Source organism: Bacillus rossius, chromosome 10 (assembly GCF_032445375.1).
Source record: "Bacillus rossius redtenbacheri isolate Brsri chromosome 10, Brsri_v3, whole genome shotgun sequence".
Lineage (NCBI taxonomy): Eukaryota > Metazoa > Arthropoda > Insecta > Phasmatodea > Bacillidae > Bacillus > Bacillus rossius.
This window is the reverse complement of record NC_086337.1, coordinates 31041759-31062997: the sequence shown is the minus strand read 5'-3', so window position 1 is coordinate 31062997 and position 21239 is coordinate 31041759. Positions and strand designations below refer to the sequence as shown.

General features: G+C 39.9%; 1 protein-coding gene across 1 annotated transcript in view; it reads right to left on the bottom strand.

Annotated features, from left to right (window-relative positions):
• LOC134536311 (serine proteinase stubble-like) overlaps positions 1-21239 on the bottom strand; it is an 88517-nt gene that overhangs the window by 4356 nt on the left and 62922 nt on the right. Inside the window, exons 5-11 of the mRNA XM_063376063.1 lie at positions 20519-20682; positions 18719-18824; positions 17355-17731; positions 12682-12767; positions 11925-12031; positions 6644-6941; positions 2092-2217 (exon numbers count right to left, since the gene is read on the bottom strand). Coding sequence (XP_063232133.1) covers positions 2092-2217; positions 6644-6941; positions 11925-12031; positions 12682-12767; positions 17355-17731; positions 18719-18824; positions 20519-20682 — 1264 coding nt within the window. The remainder of the gene's footprint in view (positions 1-2091; positions 2218-6643; positions 6942-11924; positions 12032-12681; positions 12768-17354; positions 17732-18718; positions 18825-20518; positions 20683-21239) is intronic.

The window sequence follows — 21239 nt, the reverse complement described above, 5'->3', positions numbered from 1 at the left end:
TTGGCTGCGGTGATAGCCATGGTTGTTAATGGTTGAAGTAGGGTACGTTAAAGACTGTACAAGAATATCTAGTGTTCTATTATTACTTCGTGGTTTATTTTTATTATATACGTAAGCCATGTTATGATTTCGAAGCCTATTTTTTTTATAAAACAAATAAATATTTCGTAACCTTGAAATTAAAAATCATTATTTGCCAGTTTCTACGTTTCCGACCATTGTGGAAAGCAGACGCGATAGTGAAATGTTCCGTCAGATCCGCCTCCGTTTATGTAAATCAGTTTCCTTGTCACTGAAGAGTGGGTATTGGCTGGGTTCATAAACTTTGCAAGAAATGCAAGAGCGCTAGGGCACAACATGCAACAAATACAAGAAATCTATGGTACTGTCGTTAAGATATCACCCACCCTACAACTTGAAACTGTAATACTTTAGAAAAATTCATTTTTGTGATGAGGTAATGTCGTCTAACATCTTAGCTCTCATATACGGATTTTGGTAAGAGTACCCAATTACGTGGATGCGACGGAAACGTATATAGGAAGTTGCTATCATCAATGGTGCTGCTATCTGTGACCTATGGCGCGAACCAAAGTTCACAATGACAGTGGAAAACGTTATTTTTTATTAACTATTTAATGAATTACAAAAAATTTGGCCAGTATTTTAATGAAATTCCTTGTCGTAAATCACGTCCAGAGACGGGGTTTAGTATTTTTTTTTTTCTTTTTGCGGAGCCGTTTCATAATAGGTTAAAATTTATGTCTGATAATCGCATTGTTCGATAGCTGAAGTAGCAAGCGTGCTGTTACACATCTCTGGCGAGAAGTATACTGAAAGACTATCTCACTTTTTATTTATTTTTTCATAAATTATTATTTCCAGGGAAAATTTGTGAAATTCTCAATAATGTGATTTTAAAATGTCATTAATTTCACTGAGCGAAAGTTTAACAAGTAAAAATTGTAAGGAAACGGAGATTTCTATACACAGTACGCCTGATTGTTGAATGCCATGTTTATTAACTACGCAAGGGCTGCAACCAACGCAAGAAAATCAGTGTGTTTTTTTCTTTCTTTCACTGTGTAAACAATACGTATATAATAAAACGAACACGATGGGCTTCTATGCATATGACATCTGACATTCGATTACGGGCCCTGGACCCAGGATAGGATACGCCCCCCCCCCCCCCTTCCTTCACAATTTTACAGTCACGTGCTACATTATAATAGCATGGTTATTTCTTACCTACACTCTTTTTAGAATGTTATTTAACCTGAAAATACAGGTTATAATTATGGTTACTATTTTATATAAGTCCAAACTAAGCTTTATTTGTAAAATTATTTTGACTTTAAAATAACCACAGCGAGTGTGTATATTTATTTCACACACTGAGATAAAAATAAACGGGGCCGGGCCCTGGATCCAGGGGTCCACCCAGCCCCACCCTTGTGGGGGGCATGCATCTGCTTCTCCAAAATCAAAAAAAAATTGTGGCATTTCTCTTTGTCGAAACAACAAGTCCAAGGGCAAGAAAGTTGCAGTATTGCACCTTGCCTAGTTTATAAACCGGTAGTTAGTCCACGGGCGTCGCAACCGGGGGGGACGGGGGGGGGGGGACACGTCCCCCCCCCCCAATAATAAAAGTCTTCCATTTCGTCCCCTCCAATAATATATTTAGTTTCGTAGTTATATTATTAATATGATTTCTGTGATATAACCCATATGTTGCGCATGATGCTTTTAGTCCAATCGTGGTAATGTGAGCACTGTATTTTTACAAATTTGTTCTCTGAAAATATTTTTTTATAAAATATAAATTATATATTGCAACCAACTATAATTAGAATATTTAGGAAAGAAAAATGCCTAAAAACCACCCTTTTGCAACTTCAAACCCCAAATTTTCCCGGGGGAGGACACCCGGACCCCCCGCTTTTTTCCCAGGGGATGGATATTCCTCAAGAACTAAATCAATTTCAGTCCCCCCCAAAAAATATATCCTTGCGACGCCCATGGTTAGTCTGAGAAGTGGTTGCGCGGTTCTTAAGCCCACGGCCTTTGAGAGTGGACGAAGCAGCCCACCTGGCAGGAGTCTTGCCCTCCCGTGTCGTAGCCGGCGCACAGGAAGATCTCCGGGATGAACTCGTGGCGTCCGGCGCGCAGGAACATGTTCTTGCACTTGTCGTTGCTCACTATGGGCACGGTCACCTGGAACACGCCACATGCTGGCTGGGAACCGGCAACCCTGCTGCGTGGAGTTCACACGCGACAGAAGTGAATATTCTTAATTAATATTAGCTTATAGAAATAAATTATAAGTATTTTTTGACGTGACAACGTCTACAAAATCGATGAACACCGGCTGCACGCACGAAAAAGTGTCCTAATACGCACATTGTCCCGTTACGGTGTGTCCCGTTGCACTCATTGTACGCTTGCGCCGCATCTATCTCTTTTCCACTCGATTGGAACAACCATCGATTTGACCTTTTTCGAGGCACATTAAACTTGAAACACTCCCATTCGTTTTCTACTTTTCCTATCATCGTCCTATCCTTAACAGAATAACACAGACTGGAAGAAGTTAAATAGCAAACATGTATAAAAGTTATAGTTAAAATAATCTCTGCGTTAAAGTAATAAACATATTTGAATTAATGAGTGCGAATAAAAGTAAATTCATAAATTAAATTGTAGATTTCATTTCAATCCTTCTTTGTATTCATACAGAATAGTGATAATTCAATAAAAATGATTCAATTTTATACATAAAAGTATGCAATCATTTCATCAATGTTTTATTATGACGTTGTCACGTTAAACTATCGTCCGTAAACAGACTTTACAGACAACCAATTTTTTATTTTATTTTACTCAACAAGAGAAAATAAATGAGAATAGTAAGGATTCAGTATGATCTCAAAAAAAACTGAGTAGATAAACACAAGCAGCGTTACGAGAATTCCATAGCATCACTGCTGCGTCAATTCTACCTCTCTCCTGCCGTCTTCTCTTCCGACCGTTACAACTAGCATACAGCATGCTACGCTACGTACGTATCCCTTCCTCCTTTGCCGTCTTCCCATTCGACCGCTGGTGCGTGCGTTGTAGTGGCGTTGCCGCTGACGCACTCTCCTCCTCTACCGGTGTCCCCAGCACGTACCTAACTATTCCCCGTGTGCGATCAGAATTTTCTTTACGCTTAAAACCACTTAAAAACATTTTTCATTTAATTGAAAAATCGCAAGTATATTTGCCTTGCCAAGTGTTGTAAATGAATGTGACATAGGCCGTCTTCAATTGCAATGTCCTGAATTGTGTCCCACGGACACAGGTCGCTGATTGGCCCTCGTGACCCTCTGGTCTCATGGGTGGTATGGGCGATGGTCCGAATGCATTGGTCAACTTTAACTTTTTGTCCCGATCTGTGTCATTTGGAAGCCTAGTATAAGAACCCTCGTAATATTTGCTTTTTCCGGTTCCCGTTAAAAATTGGTTGTCTGTAAAGTCGGTTTACGGACGATAGTTTAACGTGACGTCATAAGAAAACATTGATGAAATGATTGCATACTTTTATAAATAAAATTGAATCAATTTTATTTTAATAATAAAAGAATAAATACTTGAAATTATACTAGTAATCAGATTTTAAAAATGCAAGAATAATTAACCTTTATTGCCGAAATTGTTGTTGTAATAAGCAATGAAAACCACATTAACTTTTCACTTTACTTTATAAACAGTCGACGAAACAGTTCACGTGTAGATGTAAGTTGTGTGCTGCCGCTGTCTTTCTTCTCCTCGGACGCATAGGCCAATCGAGTGGAAGAGAGATAGATTTGGCGCAAGCGTACGAGCGTAACGGGACACAGCGTAACGGAACAATGTGCGTAACGGGACACTTTTTCGTGCGTGCAGCCGGTGTTCATCGATTTATTAGACGTTGTCACGTCAAAAAAAATACATACAGAACATAACAAATGACATGGTAGGAACAGGAAGCCAAGAAGATCAAGACGAAACATTGATCAGTGCTGTCCGTTTGCAACCGGTGCTTTTCAAAGCCCGAACACACGAATTTATTTTCGGCAATATGATTAGAACGCATTTGCCTTACCAAATAACTAAATATTATCGAACTCTTACAACTTTCACTAGTTATAATAATATTCAAAACTAATCTGCATAAACAAAACAATCAAAAACACCTATTTTGCCGTTCTAAATTTACTGCTCTATAGTGACTACTTTAGAAATAAGTGTATATTCAGGCCATCGGACATCGCAATTGTAGACATGGTAGTTTTCCGTGCGACGATGTGAGGTCATTCACTTTGGGATAAGGATACGGACGGCCCCGGATTCGTGACATTAGGCTACGACCATAACAGTACAGTGTTGCGGGATGCATAACGCAGTATTCGCAGGTGGTGCCTGTATCACACATACGGGGCTAGGAGAAATGTCCACCACACGATCATATAGTAAGGTCTGGCAAATTCATATCCTTCTCCTTGGCGGGATCCGTTCGCTTGGCAAAGCTCACGGTGACTAGCGAACTAACAACGCTGATGGCAGTTTAGTTTAGATGGCGTTGTGATAAATTTGACATGCACTGTCATTTGGTGCGTCCGTCATGGCTTATCGCCTTACTATTATCTATTGAAAGCAACCCTCATTTTTAGTTTTAAGCCTTAAAATTATTTTTATAGGTTTTTAAAATTCAAATCACAAATTTTTATTGTAAACTGTATTGGGTTGGAAATAAATACAGATAGTTAATCTGGACTCAAATTATTTGCAAAATTTCATACTAACAAGACTAAAAAGCAAAACATAATTAAATAAAAAAAATATTGAAAAACATTTTGAAAACGGAACAAAAAGTATAAAATAATTTTTCCCAGCCCCATAAAAAAATTATATCCCCATACAGACAAAAAAAAATTATTGCTGATTTTTTACATCTATGAATGAACTTGTAAGTTAAAAAAAATAAGTGGGGCGGCTGCAAAATACCATTGATGCATGAATAGTTCAATAACAATTTCATTGCACTGCAAATTATATGAACAGTTGTGTTAGTTTTCTCAACTACTGCTACTCCCTATACTCCTTACTATTATCGATCGCATGAGCCTCACGTTTTTTTCGTTTAAAAACTTACAAGTTAATTCATGATGTTGAAAATCAACAATCACAAATTTTTAGGAAAATGTGTATGGGGTTATAAATCTTTACGGAGCTAGGAGATATTATTTTAGACTTTGTAATCTGTTTTAAAAATATTATTTTTTATTAACTATTTTTAAAGTAATATTTTTCTCTTTGATGTGAACAGCACAGTTTTTGTTGGAAAGGTATAATGTGAAGAAAAAAAATGGATGGATTGCACTAAATAGTAGATAAGGAGACACTTGCCCTGATAATGACGACTGCAATATCGAAATATTAGTTAAATCTTCACCTTTGACGCTGCTAAAATTAATGAAAACCTCAGACGATATCCGCGAAAACCTACGATCAGCAAATAGACGTTAATTGCATTAACTGGGCTGTCCTCGAACTCTTGTACCCCCAGTTGGTAAAAGCATCGTCATGCGAGGGTCTAAACAGGTGGGAGATATTCACCCGAACCTTTACTATCGCTCGTTATTGCGTTTTCAATCAACGTCAACGATTCTTCAGAAATAAACTGATAATTTTCTCTCAACCCATGCGCCTAATATATATATATTTATTTTAAAAATAAACAGAGTGAAATTAATACCAAAAAAAAGACGCGAATGCAAAAAATGTTTTCTCAAAGGGAAAGAGTCATAGTAACGTTTCAATCGGGAAATTTTCCTAAAGCGTTTCCAAAGCAAGCAAAAGAAGTACACCGTACTATTGTGTAAGCATTTTCTGTCATAAGGTGTCGATTCCGTGTTTCGAGAGTTTCGTCCGGTGATTAATTAGAAACGATGGAAAAAAAAGGGGGGTATTTCGTGAAGTTCCGTGTTGGTGCTTGCGGGCTACATACTTACTTACATATTGGAATAATTCGAAAGCGAATAGCTATAGGGAAGTGGTTCTGTCGCCCCGAACAACACGGCTCATGGCGCGCTCCTGTCCACAAGCTTTGAATATATATATATATATATATATATATATATATATATATATATATATATATACTGTATAGAAGTCGCCAGCCCAGGTTAAAAGTTATAATACGGTTTTGAGGTACTAGTTGGTTAATTCACCGCCGCAATCGCCCACCATCTCTAGGGCATCGCGACTTGTGGTGGTCCCTAGCGGACAAGTGTCGAAACGCTTCGAACACTCCCTTCCCCCTCCCGTTGAACGGACTTTGAGCTGCAGTGAATGATAGATGGGGGGGGGGGGGGGTTGCGGGGGAACGACAGCGGGCGACAGTGCTGCGCTCTAACGTGTAAGTAACAACCTAAGACGATGCAGGGCGTTAACGGCAGCGCACTGCAGCGGTGAAGTTCCCAAGCTGCTGTTCATCATATGTACGCTTCTGAAAAACGTAGAGTAAATCCTATCCACTCGCGACTTCTATACAGTATATATATTCAAAGCCATAAGGTAGAGAGGGAGAGAGAGGGAGAGAGAGGGAGAGAGAGAGCACCTCCTGCAGCACGGAGGGGAGGGTCCCGCCCTCGCTGAGGCGACCCCAGCCCGTCACCGTGGCGTTCTCGCCGATGAGCAGGTCGTCGGACGCCGGCAGGCAGATGGGCGCGATGTGCTGCTGGAACGGCAAGGGCGACTCGAGCCGCACCAGCGCCAGGTCGTACTCGTACGTGAAGAAGTTGTACTTGGGGTGCACCACCTTGCGGGACACGCCCCGCTCCACGAAGGGCAAGGGCTCCTGCACGCTGGAGAAGTCGTACTCGCCCACCCGGATCCTGATCTGCGACGTCAGCAGGCTGCGGGGGAGAAGGGGAGAGGCGCGTGTCTCAGATTGGCGAGTGGGGGGAACAGGTCGTCGCCTGAGAATTGGAGTGTTCTATGTCCATTGAAGTCGGAACTGAGATATAAGTAGGGATAGGAAAAATTCGCGGGTTCAATGACCTGCAGGATGAACTCCATAGTTCTACGTACACTCGGTCAAATGCCACCCACCCATTGGCTGCCGTCTTGTGAGACGTCCCAACGTAGCAGCCTGTGATTCGATAAAGATTTGGTCGGGCGTTTCTAATTGGCCCAGAGTCATCCAGGTGAGTTGTGAGCCAATAGCAGAGGCAGCACTGAGGTGTGACTATTTGTATTTTAGCCTGTCGCGAAATGAACCCGCGAATTTTTCCTATCCCTAGATATAAGCATTTGAAAGTTCAAATAACTATGAATATCATGGCATAGAACACAATAATATTGGTCTTAAATTAAGAACAAACATTTTTATGTGCGTAGACATGTGTGGATGTACTACAAATGAATACTAATATTAATTTCGTGTCCATAGCATAAAAAAACCTAAAAAGTGGACATAGAACACTCCAATACTCAGGAGGCGAGGTGACGAGACCTGCTTGGCTGCAACCTTGCCTCGACAAGCTGCACGCGAGCCCTTGTCACCCGAGTGCAAAGAGACATCTCACAGAGGAAAAAAGGTTTGTTTGAATCAAACAAATATTTGTTTATATGTGGCGAAACAGATTTTTACTTGGCGGAACAAAAATATTTTTTAATTAGTTTAACCAAACTCGGTAAGTAACAATAAATAATTTGTTACACCTAACCAAATATAAAAATTGAGTTGACAGAATCATTTTGTCGGGTCAACAGAATCTTTTTCCTACTGCAAAACATTTGTTTGAATTAAAAAAATATATTTATTTCGCCATATACAGACAAATATTTTGTTGAGGCAAACAAACCTTTCTCTCAGTGATAATTTCAAGCCTTCTGCAAGCTTGCAGGAAGCAAAGTCTCAGTCACACCTTAGTTTCGGATCAAGCTTGTCGTGTGCAGATCGCACGGCAAACACAAAATTCAAGTCAACCGACAAGCTAGCCCCGAAGCTTATCTCTCTACGTGGAAAACTTGTAAAGTATGTCCATAGAAGAATGTCCCAGTTACCAAAAATTTAATGGTGTCAACTGTAAGCGTTGTGAAATGTTGGTTCAACGTCGCAATTTAAAAGAGTATACTCGTGCAGTTTTAGATAAGCGCGTGCGAAAATACCTACTGGTTTGATGTTTTCCCCAATTAGTAGAGGGGTAAACCTGTAAACTTTTATTTGTTAACCAAAGTGTGGGAAAGATTTTGACTTTAGGTTGGTTATGTGCTGTATAGCTAAAGGTGCACGTATTGAACATTTGTAAAAAAAAGTCAGTTAGCCTTCTATTTGATGTATGATTTGTTGTAAATAGTTTAAATTAAACTGTTATAATTTAACGTTTAAACTGGGAAATTCATTTATGGACACCTTATATTTTGGCCATATCATATTAATTTCATTTGAGATGTTCTAATTTGGCTTTGTTAAGGTTTAATATGCAATTGAGTGGAATTACTGAAATTACTGGTGCTACAAACAGCTTCCACTGGAAAGTGACTAAACTGTGCATTTAATTCATATTGGGGGAATGACCAAAACTGCAGTAATACTGTCAATTGACACTATGCTACGATTTCCCTTCTCTCCACACCCCCCTCCCCCAAATAAAAAAAATCTAAATTTATTCTGTTTCCACATCATACCAATAAAATGTAAGGCTGCAATATAACAATTTAATTTACTTAAAGGTTAAACCTATTGTATGAATATACCAGAGGCTAATATCTGTAGGATTCCCGGGGGGAGGTGTGGAATTACGTTTATCATTCTGGCTTTCAGGGGAGTATGGGGACCTCTTTGCCACCCCCCTCTCCCCCAGGGATGTACGCCCATGAATAACAAAACAAACATACAAAGAGCTCAGTAGGTACGCACCCACCCACCCATGCACGTACGCACGCTCCCACCCACTCACGCATGCTCCCACCCACTCACGCATGCTCCCACCCACTCACGCACCAACACCGCACGCTCCCACTCACGCACGCACCCACTCACGCACGTTCCCACCACGCACGCTCCCACCCATGCACGCTCCCACCCACCCACCCACACGCACGCTCCCACCCACACACACGCACGCTCCCACTCACGCACGCACCCACTCACGCACGCACCCACTCACGCCCGCTCCCACCCACTCAAGCACGCTCCCACCCACTCACGCACGCACACGCACACAAACACACACACACGCACACGCACACAAACACACACACGCACACACACATGCACTTTTGAGTTGACGATGGTTTTGGGGGTTTATAGATCATGAAACGAAAAACATGTAAAAATTTTCCGAATGTCGCCCCATGGTAACAGCTTCAAAAGGTAGCATTTATTTGAAATCTGCCTAAAATACCCTGCACGTAATGATGGCTGCCGTATGTTTGGTTCGTATGTAACAGCAATAAACATTTTATATACAATCGTTTAGTTTTGTTATCACAAAAACACGATTTTTTTCTGTCGCATCGCCACATTCTCATCGCGCCGTCACGTTATTGTGTTTGCAGCATCAGTGCGACAAAATTCGCTGGCGCGAAAGACTGTTCAATCGGAAAAAGTTTTTCTATTTTCATTGTATCGTGGGGATTGACGTTACTGAAACGCGTTTCAAAATTTATTTTCAAAATAATGGTTTCATTGGTTCATTGAAAATATTATTATCATTCTTATGTTTTAAAGGGTTTTACTTACTAAATTTATTTGTGAAATCTTTCAAATATGTTCACACAGCCCCCGCATTCTTGGAATTTTCCATCCCTTTGATATAATTCTAATTTTGATCTATTTATCCCAATTTCATATCTCCCAGAACTTCTACACCTTTTTGAAACCACATATTTATTAACAGTCTCTAGCCTGTAAGCGCCGCGTAGAAAAAAACTTATTATTTCACGCGGTGACCACAATTATTAACATCATAATCACGCCAGTTCACTAGTGTTAACGTCAACAAGTTGCCAAAGCTAAGGCATATGTTATGACAAACCAAAAGAAATTAGCACGAAAGATTTATTGTAAATGGTGTCAAAAGTTTTGAAATTGCAACATGGCGAGGCCTAGTTACCCTTTAAACCCATTTCTCTATTAAAAAAAACAAAACATAAAGGTCTATTAAAAATATTTGAACATTGATATATGTGGCTCGTGTGATACACATGTTATGGGTAAGAAGCATTTTATACACAATCGTTTATTTTTGTTTGTTTTTCGGGTGGAAACGTAATGTTTACGATATCGCGAAATCTGTCGCATCGCGTCCGTCGCGCAAATGAGAGTCCAGCTTTCGCTGCCTGCCGCGGCTGCTTCCAGCACTACTCGGCCGCTTTGCGGGTTGCGCGCGCGCGACTACACAGGGGCACGATACAGATCGAGACCGTCACTCAACTGCGATTTTCTTTAGTAACCGTCCAGTTAGAGCGAGTATGCTCATACTCAAATTTTAGCTGCCACTGTTGGAGAATTGTTGTTTTATTTTTGGTTTGGCCCTAAGGGAGGTTTCCAAACTGAAACAGAAACATTAAATCGTTCTAACATATTTACAACTAATATTCAAGAGTAAAACATTGTTTGTAAATGTTAAAAAATAAATAAATAAAGTTGGCAAAATATGCCAGTTTGACACAGCACAGTTTGTTATAAAAATTAAGAGAGTCCAAACGGAGTATGTGCTAGTGAAAGTGAAGGCAAAAAAACGTGCCGTTGCAGTCAACGACAGTAAAATTGCTCTTTATAATATGGCGCTCATGATGTGCTATCGATTTCTTAGGGAGCAGAAAATGGTATTTTTCAGTAGGCGCAACAACTATACCTCCTTATTTCTTGGTTCATAACAACTCTTCAATAATTCTTATTTATGCTTATGTGGTTTTTTTTGGCCGAGTTTATGAATTACCAAGAAATGGAATTGCGAGTAAAAACGCGGTCGTTTATTAAGCACTGAAGTCACAAGACAACTTGAAATTTCAAAACTTTAGAAATATATTTCTTCTTAATGATTTTTTTAAAATTAATGTTTATATAATACAAGCTTGTATAAACATGTTAAACTGTGAATAATTTGATTTAAAAAGTCTCATTTTCTGTAATAGTGAGAAAGATTTACAAGAAAAAACACGATGCATAGAATCTAATTTTAAAAAAATAGGTATCCTTCTATACTCAACATCCACATATTCCAAACTTTTCGGAACTCTTCACTTCAAAAAATAAAGTAAGTGGAAGCGCAAGCGGAAACGCAATGATTTGAAAGTTGAGCGAAGCTTGCTTTTTTTTTCGCGTCCCACCTAATTAAAAAAAACAGCATTTTGAAAACGTCGTTATTTAACTCGTTGCAGCCTTTGATTCACGTTTCTCGCTTAAATTAAAAACTCACACTAAGGCCAAGTTTAAAAAACCACGCAAGAAACATAAGGCGCAAAATGGGTTTTCAAAAAAAACCATCTGTCAATTTACAAACCACGCAAGAGACAAAAATAACAAAGCAGACATCGACCAACATTCAAATTCTTGCGTTTCTGCTTACGTTTCCTCCTTCTAAATATTTGAAGTGGAGTGAAAAATCTGAAAGATGCGGACGTCATGTGTGGAGAGAGAGATACGATTTTTTTTCCTCTCGATTAAAAGCATCGCGCTTTCATTTCTTAACCATTCTAAAATGAAAAAAAAAAACTGTTTTAAATGAGATAATTGACGATTTCACATGTTTTCGTGATGATCATGAAAATAAGCCCCAGGAAGACAGTTGGAGAGTTGGAGAGTTAGAAGGTGCTCCATAAACGACCGCAGTTGTCTCGTGTTTTGTTCGGGCGTGGCGAGCTGCGCGAAGCATGCAGGTACTGACTCGTCGACGCAGTGGCCCGCCGTGGCGATCCAGTTCTCGTTGAGCAGCGCCCCGCCGCACCGGTGCGTGCTCGAGAAGCCGAAGAAGGACGTCCTGCGCACCGACACCTGCGCAGTCCACGGCGTCCTTTACCGGCCTGAACCACCAGGACAAGGTACTTTGGTACCAACCACTGTGGGACAAAACACTTCAGGCAAAATTCCTTCAGGGTAAACTACTTCAGGACAAACTACTTCAGGACAAACTACTTCAGGACAAACTACTTCAGGACAAACTGATTCAGGACAAACTGATTCAGGACAAACTACGTCAGGACAAACTACGTCAGGGTAAACTACTTCAGGACAAACTACTTCAGGGCAAACTACTTCAGGACAAACTACGTCAGGACAAACTACTTCAGGACAAACTACTTCAGGACAAACTACTTCAGGACAAACTACTTCAGGACAAACTACTTGGTTTCCAAGGAATGTTCTGCTATAGCTGATCGTGGGTTTTCATGTTTGTAGTCACTCAATACTAATACTATTAGGTAAGATTGGCTCGAAAGGGTGGTAAACGCGATATTATTAATAGCCCAAATTTTATATATGAGTTACTAGATCACATGCTGAACTGGTTTAAAGCGTTTTTTTTACTTTGTTCAAATACATTCGTATCATTTTCTGGCTGGTATATTTTTCTAATCATGAGCCGCTTTCTTCTCCACCGGCTGTTTAGCCACGAGGAAAACTGCAAGTGTGTGCTACTTCACCTGCCAAGGCCATCCGCCGAACGGCGAGTCCTTTCCGCCCACGATCCGGGTTTCCGGTCTGGGAAACAACGGTGGCACGCCGCAACCTGCAAAAAAAAAAAAAATTGACACGACACAATTGGTTCCTGATTTTTTTTTCAGGAAGGACATTAACCTACAAATAGTTTATTTGAAGAAACTAATAGTTTGGTATTCCAAGACGTTCGGGTAAGGTAGCACACAAGCACTGCCTTGTTGGGACACAGCCGTAACCTTACTCGCGGGCCGTATTCCAAACCGAATCGGCGACAGTTTCAATAAACGGTGCCCTTCGCGAGGCTATAAATTGGTTCCAACTCATTCTAGAGGACGTTTGGCAACCATCGATACAATTGTTTCAGCAAAAATCCTAGAAATAGCAGCACCGTCGCATGAATTAAATGTTATTAGAATTTTTCTCAAGTGCTTTTTAAGTTACGGTTAGTTCTTGTTATGACCATACCAGTATAACAGGACAGTTTCGCTACCATAAGGTTTCATTTGGCACGCCAACACGCTTGATACGTCCCCCGATCATCATGAAATTGAAAAAAATACGAGTTAGTGGTTCCAGACGCGAGTCCACCATCTGAACGAAATCAACGAAACAGTGAGCACTGCGCATGCGCGCAATTTAGGCAAGAGATATGTAGGTCACGGATAGGGCACCGAATTCCGTTCCCTAAAAATAAGGGACAGGCCGTGTCTTCACGTGCAGTAGGAATACGATTAGGGAACAAGTGTAGCATATTCAAAAAGGGAGCAAATACTTGATGTGTCCTGTGTCGCACGAATAAAACGTGGTATTCTATCATTTTTATAGTTACTTACCCGAAAAAAAAATACATTATAGTCTTACGAGATTTCTCCGTGCATTATTAAATTTTAAAATAATTGGAAAATTGGTGGTTAGAAAACTTAAACATTTTTTATAATGTTCAGCGAGTAAATTTTTAAATAAAAAATAGTACAGGCAAAACGTTAGCACTTAGGATAAAAAGTAAGTTTTACCTGTGATCTTCAACCTTAAATTTGTCACCAAACTTGGCCATGGATTTCGATCAACTCTCTCCGTTTATTTTCGTTGTGATTTTACTAGCTTGGAACAATTAATGGTTCTGACATTTGTTATGTAAAAAAGGTAGTATGAGAAAGAGGGTGGGGGGGGGGGGGGAGGAAATTAGGTATTAATGAAAGGTATTAGCTAAAATTTTGTCATTATTCAGAAGCCTGTAACTTTTAGCAGTAGATTAACGTCCACCTTACATTATGTTTGTCAGACATACGTTACTCTCATAACAGTTGTTTGAAAAGAGAATTGGATTCGAATGAACATAGATCCTTTTATTAATCCTCATAAAGTAAGTAATAATGATTTAATACTGTAGCATATTAGTTTTCTTTGTTTTTAGCTAGATAAATATTAATAATAAGAAAAAAATATAATTAATATGTAAATAATGAATACGTAAATATTAAAGTCTAATTCACTTTTATTAACATATTTTTTTCCATAGATAATACCTTATGATGTTATGTATTTTAAAAGTGAATTTAGTAGTGAATTCCTTTGTATTAATTATTTGGCAGTAATATTTTTATATTTGTTATTCTATTTTGACTACACTCACTTTTCATTGTGTTGCGTATGATTTATTGGATATCCGCGTCTACTTACATATATTTTTCTCCTTATTTATTTTCTATATTTATGGTGTTTGCGTATTATGGACTATGTCTGTTGGCTGGCATTTGTTAAATGTATAAATAAATAAAAATTATGCAGAAACGTAAAGACAGACATGACAAGTTTTAATTTCATTGAAATTTTAGGCTTTACGTCGTCAGCATGGTCTAATATTTATTATATCGTACGGCAGAAATGATCTTGAGAGATCTCAGATCTAGATCGGCTGAAAATTATGCACCGGCGGTGGTGATTAAATAGTGAGAATGGAGCATTGAATGGGTGTTGAGAAATGGGAGCATCCCTATAATACTCCCACTCTATCCTACATAACCTTACAGTATCCTATCGTATCCTACCAATGGTATCCTATCGTATCCTGTCAATCGTATCTTGCCGATTGTATCCTACCATAATCTGTCAATCGTATCTAACCAATCGTACCCTATCGTATCATGTAGTGGCTTATACCCTACGTCTCTATATTAAAAAAAAAACAGGAAATAGTGTGAAATAAACCCTAGTGGCAAGAGGAGTAGAAACAAAAAAATTTATATACACATTTTTAAATTATATATTACATATTCGGGTGTCGAATATATTTAACGTCATTTTAAAGAAAATTGGAACACTGAAAGTTTATTTTCTCCCATTAAACTGTATAATGATTTTAAAAAAAATGATTCTAAGAGTAAAGAAATACATTTTGTTATAATAATGCTAGTACAAAATGTTTTAAACGGATGCATTGTTCATACTGGGCATACCGTCTGCCATCTATCGGACTAAATTGACAACAACGCCATTTTTTCCACTCAAAGATCTTGGAGCTGTCAGATGTTGGTCTCTGTTGTATTTGCATGAACGAATAATTTTCCAACAGCGTCAAAGCTGTAAAATACGTCGGCCTGTATTTCATTAAAAATATTTGTCTCGGAATGATCATAATCAGAGGCGTAATTTTAGTTTTTTAATTGGGGTGGCAAAGCGTACCGGGGGTTTGGGGGGTACGAAATGCCCCCGCGTGTAAGCGGGGCATTTATTCATCTTAAGTCCACACACAGCACTCCTAAACATATTACAATTTAGCCATAAATTAGGTTAAGAAATATATGTAAATAAAGAAAATTTTCCTGTTTTTTATTATACAACGTTATATTTTTACTTCGATATCTATTAAATTTTTCACACTTGATCTTCGAAACAAGGAAAGGTCACTGTCGACGTAAGATTTCAAAAAATCACCACTGTTCACCAATTTCATACCCCTTAGAGCACAGTTTCTGTAATTCTTGACATTTTCTACTGAATTGTTGATGCTTTTCTCCTCTACTGGTAAAGGATATTGCATTGTTAATGGTCGCATACCATTCATACTCAGCGATTAAAATACACCATTTAATTTCAAGCGAGTGCAATGTACCATCCGAATTGCATTCGCTATGAGTATCGACACTGTTAAAAATGTCCACTCTTAATTTACAAAAAATGAATTTTGCAAATTATCCAGAAATATTTCTAAATTTGCGGGTACTAATTTTATTCACTTTGAACACGAAAATAATCTTTGTTATATTAGCAAAACATTTAAAAAAGTGATAAGCCTCCTGAAAAAACACTCTTTTCTTTTACGTGTGTGTCCATCCTAAATACAGAACTCCGATGTTGAAATGCAGCGTAGTTTCTACGAAGATCGAGTTATCTGAAGTAACGAAGGACTCTTCCTTTGTTTGAGGGGAATTATTATTTGAAAAGTTTGTAAATTTATTGTAATTTATAACAGTGAACAAGGTATAAGGGTATGGCAGGTGTTAACTTGGGAAAACATTATTTTTTTTTCCACACGGGACAACTACACGTGGCTCCTCAAATGTCATCACGACAGATTGATTGTTTATTTACTCTCCAATTGAACAAATAAAAAATCATCGTGTACCCTCAAGCTCTGCAATAAAAAGTCCAAAATCTCTAAAAAAAAAACGTAAATAAATAGTTAGTTTGTATTTTTTTTTGTACCAAAACAAAATCTACTGTCTACATGAGATTATGAAAAAAAAATATCTCCAAACACCTAAATTAAGCGTCTTCACGACGTTCAAAACCCGGGAAACACCAGGGTCTTTAGCTATTATATATATATACACACACATACATACACACAGTGAGTCTGAATTCAACCGACAAATTTAGGTAGCAGGTTCATCACGACAAAAAAAAGTTGAAAACCCTCTAAACTACTTATGGTCTAAAGTGCTACCTAAGGCTAGTTAGTATAACTCTTCGAAGTTGGGGCCGAACAAAATTTCTTTTTTTATTGTAAATAATAGAGAAGGTAATTAAGATAGAATACTGAATATCTGGATTATGTTTAACTGAAACGAAGTCCTACAATCACCGTAGCAAAAATTATTTAAATGGAATAACTAGGGATAACACCCTTATTTTTCACATAATTTTTGGTAAGGTGTTTCTACCCACAAATTATTTAAAATAAAAATAGTTTCACTACAGTCACAAAAAAATTCGCGATGGTTAAACATAGTACAAGACGCGCAGTAATCCCATCATCTTAAATGCTGTCTCTCTTTTATTTACAATAAAAAAAAGGTTGTGATAACAGCTGCTTCATGTTTTGCACGAAGCATCAAGTATCACCATACAGTTAAATTGTGCAAAATGTTCTGTAATTTTTTCTTTGTGTAAATTGCATCACGTAAATATTAACGTCTGCACATGCACATATTTGTATGTAAAGGGAACTAACTACATGTATAACAACATGACATTATGTCCTATTATATATCCCGGGGCTTTGACTCCGTGTGTGGGATCAACAGAACAAACAATACAAAATAAATGAATAATTTTGGCGTGTGCCAGACTTGGGGAAGCACTTCAGACCACAAGGCGCATGCATGTTCGTGGTGGTGGGGAACGTGCAGAAGTGTGCGAGAGAGCGGTGGCTCACGGGCATCTCGATGGCCGCCCGCGGGCGGGATGGTGGACGTGGCCGGCAGGAAGACCGCGGGCCTGGGCGTCGTGGTGGTCGTGGTGGTGGTCGTGGTTGTGGTGGTGGTGGTGGAAGGTGTCGTGGTGGTGGGGGTGGTTGTCCTCCTGGTTGTGGTCCTCCTGGTGGTGGAGGCGGGAGGTGGCGGCCGGAGCGGCGGCGGGCGAGGCCTCTGCGGCGGCCGGGGCCTGCCGCCGCCGCCCGGGTGGGGCCGCGGCCTCGTCACGAACGACGGCTGGGTGGACGCCTGCCACTGGTGTCCGGGCACTGTCTGCAGCAGCGTCCACGAGCCGATGGCGGCGCTGCCCGCCGCCGCCGTGTCCGCCGCCAGGTCCGGCCTGCAACCCAGAGCGAACGAGGCCGCTCGACAGGTCCTTGATCTCGGAACTTCAACAACTGTGCTCGCCAACACCCCGCGCCGAAGGTCACGTGAAACAATCTTCGTCATCAGCTCAGAGTGCGGTGAGGCCGACACGAAATTTAATGTAGAATACCTACTTTAAAAATAATGCCGAGCATGGTAAATATAAACGGAAACCTTGTTTTCCAACAAAATTTCTGAACGCGGATCGCACTGAATTTCCGAGTCTGCGCTGGAATTCGCTGCCGGAGAAGCTATGTTGAATATCGAATGATTCGAATTACAGACCAAAATTTTTAAACTATGTAATGAAAGGGTTCCGAAAAAGAGGAAAAAAATTATTGAAAAAAAATACTAAACTCCGGCTTTGAGCCTGATTTTTGACAAGGAATTTTAATAAAATATATTCTCCCCTCTGTGAAAATTTATTAAACAATTAATGCTATAAAGTTTACACTTGGCTCTATGAACATTGTTTCGCGTCATCCGCCACAGATGACAGCAGTGGTTGTTAAACATTTACGTTCTTTTACTTCAATCGCATTCACGAAATCACTGTGCCGGATTGGGGTTGTGTTGAGGGAGGGGTGCTGCAGGTGCCAGAGGGAGGTACGAGTTTGAAGGGCTGACTTGGGGAATTTATAGGTCTGGTTGGGGAATAGTTGTCATGACGGTGGTCTGTGCAAGCGAAGTAGCAGTGTTAGATGCGCTTGCCTGAGGTAGGGGTGAGATATGCGTGCCAACAGCCGCAGAGGGAGTGTGGACTTCTGGGATGGTCTGGAAGGATGAAAATGGTGACTGGAACTGGTAGTATGGATTAAACATGCCTGCCAGGGTTGATGAAAGGTACGTTGGTTGGGTGAGGTGGGAGGGGTATGCAATGATTTCAGGAATAGGTCGCCTGTAGGTGACCTTGGTGACTGGCTGGGGTACCGGCCTCGCGATAGAGGCGGAGGGAACCCACATGTGGGTGGATGGGTAGCCAATAGTAGTGATTGCAGGATGACTCTGAAACGGGATTGATGCAAAGGAAACTGGTAGCGGCGATGAAGGTGGGGGCGGGGGCGATACTGGTAATGGAGACACCAGAGTGACCTTGAGCTGTAGTCCCGATATTTCTGTTAGCGTAGCTTCAGGTTGTGTACTTGTTCCAGAAATTTGTTCCTGGGGGCTGGGAATTATTTCAGTAGCACTCTCGAAGCATGATTCCTGTATGGTAGTGAGTTTTTCACTCAACCTATGTGTGAGGTCGGGTATTTGTTGTCGGCATTTGTCAATTTCTTTCCTGTAGACACCATTCAGTTTACCTCCTGATAATGACAGGTTGTGGAATCTAGTGGCGACGTGGTTAAGTCGCATGAAGATTCGTAATATGTTTGTTTTGTTTGTCTCGTGAACATCATTAGCATAAGTGGTTATGTCTTGAAACTTACTACATACAGTATTGAATTCCTCTAGTGGGTCCAAATTTACATTCCAAGTAACTGGCGGTACTTCTTTCTGGCAAAGGCTCTGAGTCGTTTCCTGAGCTCTTGGGCATCTCCTGAGGTTGGTTGGCCCCGAAGTGTTAGCTCATATATATCTTGTCCTTAAGAAGATACTCCGGAGTGATCATGGTTAACTTATTTTAAGAACTCTAAAGGAACATATAACTCTTACTCTAGGCTGGCATACAATGCACAAAACACTCTTAACTTTAACTTAAATTACAACATAAATTATTTGGTTGTGCCCTGACTCTACACAATCAGTGGGTCGCATACTTATAACACTTTGCATTCCTGCCGACAAAGAGAGCAATGTCCTCTCAGGTGATGGATGGTGTGAAGAAAAAGCATTGGCAGCCTTGTGCGAGCACGCACGCATGATAATATTACAGTGTTCATCTGGCGCGGCGGCGCTCCGGCCATCGGGCGTGGTAAACAGGAGGAGGGGGGGGGGGTTTGTCTGTAACCTTCAGTGGGACACGTCTGATAGCATGTCACGCGGTAAGGACAGCTGGTAACTGCTGGGCGACGTTTTGCGCGAAACTAAGATAAATATTACTTATAAGGATTTAAAATTAAAAGTTACTTATATTCGTGCTAAAAATAAAAAAATATAAAGATTCCTGCTCAAATATTTATATAAAAAATTATAGATCTAAAAATGTATTTTACTTAATTTTATTTTTACTGGGATTGTTTACAGACGAAATCACACACTACATATAATTGAAACCACCAGCTCTGATATCATTTGTGTTACAACAGAGGGAACCATGCTCTGCTACCATTTGTGTTACAGCACTGCTCATAAATAAAACCAAAGCAGATAGAAATTTAATCATGCTAAAAGCTACCATTTTTGTTACATTGTGGCAGTGTAGGTAAAAAATTAAATACATAAATATTACCATAAACATTCAACACTGCTGTAACGGTGGATCTTTTAGTTTCACAAAGACATAAGGAATGAACAGAAACAAGGTGTGATTCCATCTGAATATAATTACTCCATATTTATTTAAATGTTGAAACTTATAACAGTAGAATGAGAGACAAAAGTATAAAAGATATAAAATGCATTAAAGTATAATTCCATTAAATAATTAAAAGAGCTCTCGCATATGTTAAAAGTACGGGCCGGCCCTAAATTAATTATTAAAGGTTTCACTTAATATAAATAAACAAACTATATTAATTTAAAGAAAAGAAATCCAAAGTGGTGTAACAATCCCAATAAGTCCAGAACTAAGTTTTATATAGTTCTTATTTCTTCAAACATAGCAATTTAAATGTTGTTCCAAAAGGTTCATAAATACTGTAGGACCGGAGGTCTGATGTTCGCTGGCCGGAGTACAGCAGATAACATGGCATCAGGGCGCCTGTTTGTTGGAGAGGGAGTGTGAAAATGCGGCTAGTTCGGCATCCGGCTCTTGGACCCTGTCTGTGAACAGTCCGAATCAAACATGATCAGAACTGGTACACAGACAGTTAGCAAACTGGGCAGAAAATGCCCGCAAAAAGATAAGGGGAGGTCGGGGAATAAAGCTGATAGTAACTCACCAGACAGGGAAGTTGGCTTCTAGGGTCTGGAGCATAGCATGTCCGGATATGAAGATCGCGTCAACGCGGGAGGCGCGGTTATTTCCATAATTTCAAAAAAAATATATAAAAAAAAATTACTACTATGCTGTGTACTGTACAGCCGGACTAAACTACTTAAAGTATTTATAGGGATAGCATCCCTTGTCTAATTGACTACATCGTCGGTTATGGCCGGACAGAAGTCTAGTTGTGCGTCTCGCCGATCTGCCGATAACCTCAAACAGTCCGTCTGGAATCGCGGCTCGAAGTGCCAGCGGAGGAGGCCGCGTCTCGTAATTAAAAGGATTAACACAATCAAAAGGTGGGGGGGACTTTGGCATCCGGACCGAAAGGTTCCAAAGTTCTCCGAGTGGGAATCACAAAAAACACTGACTTCGATATCTCGAAGTTAGTAGC